Below are 1999 nucleotides of genomic sequence, written 5' to 3' on the forward strand. Positions count from 1 at the left end.
AGAGAGAGAGAGAGAGAGAGAGAGAGTAAGAGTGAGAGAGAGAGAGAGAGAGAGAATGAGAGAGACGGAGAGGGGGTGAGTATGGGCATAGATGACAAAATGCAAACAAATATCTTAAAATTAAAGAACGCCGATAGTTTTATCGGGGATCGTGTTTGGTGTTGAAGCATGGTATTGTATCGTATGGTACGGTACGGTTAGATAATATGGTATGGTATGGTACAGTATCTTATGGTACGGTACAGTACGGTATGGTATGGCAAGGCATGATATGGTATGATATGGTATGGTATGGTATGGTACGGTATGGTATGGTACGGTATGGTATGGTACGGTACGGTACGGTAGGATATGGTGTGGTATGGTATATATGGTACGGTACGGTACGATATGGTATGGCATGGCATGGCATGATATGATATGATATGATATGATATTGTATGGTATGGTGTGGTGTGGTGTGGTGTGGTGTGGTGTGGTGTGGTGTGGTGTGGTGTGGTATGGTTTGGTATGGTATGATATGGTATGGTGTGGTGTGGTGTGGTGTGGTACGGTACGGTTCGGTACGATATGGTATGGCATGGCATGGCATGATATGGTATGATATGATATGGTATGGTATGGTTTGGTATGGTATGGTATGTAGCTGTACATTTCAGGATGACGAGAAGAGCATAATCCTACAACAGGTGATACAACAAACTAGAGAAAGATCTTTTCTTCTCCCTTCCTCCGACACTGTAAAATAATAGAGATCAGAAAATATAAGTAAACGCAAGTAGATATGATGATGGTGATTTTTTTGTTTTGTTTCCTTAATGGGCCTGACAGACTCCACGAAGAAATCTTCGAGCGAGAGCGAGGCTCTTTTTCGGCTCCATTGTCAATATGCTTAGCGGCGCCTCCACTCGTCCAAAATGATGGTGATGATGATGATGATGATGATGATGATGATGATGATGATGATGATGATGATGATATGGTGATTATGACAATGATAGTAATTGTTAACATCATCACTTTTATCATTATTTAATCTTTTTAAGACGTTATTATTATTTTATTATTATTATTATTATTATTCTTGTTATTATGATTATTATCATTATCATTATTATTGTCATTATTATTAATATTGTTGTTATTGTTGTTGTTGCATTTATATAGCTCATATCCATGATCTACAGCATGCTCCATACGCTTTCCAACTACATATTGTATTATTACCTCAGCAGTCTCTAGAAGACAACACAGAAACATTCTCGGCAAGCGGCCAGTAAAGAGTTCAATACATAATAAATGAATAAATTACACTTTTCTTGATCCCAGAAGGGCTATTTGGTTTACAATGGCAAACATACATATATACATACATACATAATATGTCGAATTGACAAGATCTTTCGCTGTCTAAAGCCGAGAACCCATTCCCAACCGGATGAAGTGAGGAAAATTCGTATAAGATACCTTTCCAACAACGTCGAGACTCTGACGGGGGTTGAACCCACAACATTTCGGTTGAGAGCCCATCAGCCTAACCACTAGACTACAGACATCAATGGAGAATTAAAGTTAAACATCGACAATTAATGATTGTTTATACCTTCTCAGGACTGCCAACTCCGAGATGATGACGTCATTCTTGTCTCCTACCCCAAGTCGGGCTGCCATTGGCTGTGGGAGGTCACGAGACTGCTCGTCAGCGGACGTACGACAACGGATAAGGTCAACAAGGAGAACGCCATGATGGAAATGTCCGAACTGGAGGGTAATGGAAGCATAGACGATATCCCCTCGCCCAGGATCCTCAACAACCATTATGTAAGTGAGGGAATCTATTTTGTTTTTTATTTTGTTTTATTACCATAATATTATGTTCAGGATGCAAGGACATGCATGTGTCCGTGTGTGCGTGTGTGTGTGTGTGTGTGTGTGTGTGTGTGTGTGTGTGTGTGTGTGTGTGTGTGTGTGTGTGTCTCACTGGGCCAGTTCAGTAGTA

The 1999-nt window shown here is 40.4% G+C and overlaps 1 protein-coding gene across 2 annotated transcripts in view; it reads left to right on the plus strand.

The window, feature by feature from the left end:
* The window catches only part of LOC101863625 (sulfotransferase 6B1), a 15879-nt gene that overhangs the window by 3329 nt on the left and 10551 nt on the right, over positions 1-1999 (plus strand). For both annotated transcript variants that reach the window (XM_035972888.1, XM_005110421.3), the window contains exon 2: positions 1612-1821. In XM_035972888.1, coding sequence (XP_035828781.1) covers positions 1612-1821 — 210 coding nt within the window. The remainder of the gene's footprint in view (positions 1-1611; positions 1822-1999) is intronic.

The sequence above is a fragment of the Aplysia californica genome, unplaced genomic scaffold (assembly GCF_000002075.1).
Source record: "Aplysia californica isolate F4 #8 unplaced genomic scaffold, AplCal3.0 scaffold00887, whole genome shotgun sequence".
Taxonomy (NCBI): domain Eukaryota; kingdom Metazoa; phylum Mollusca; class Gastropoda; order Aplysiida; family Aplysiidae; genus Aplysia; species Aplysia californica.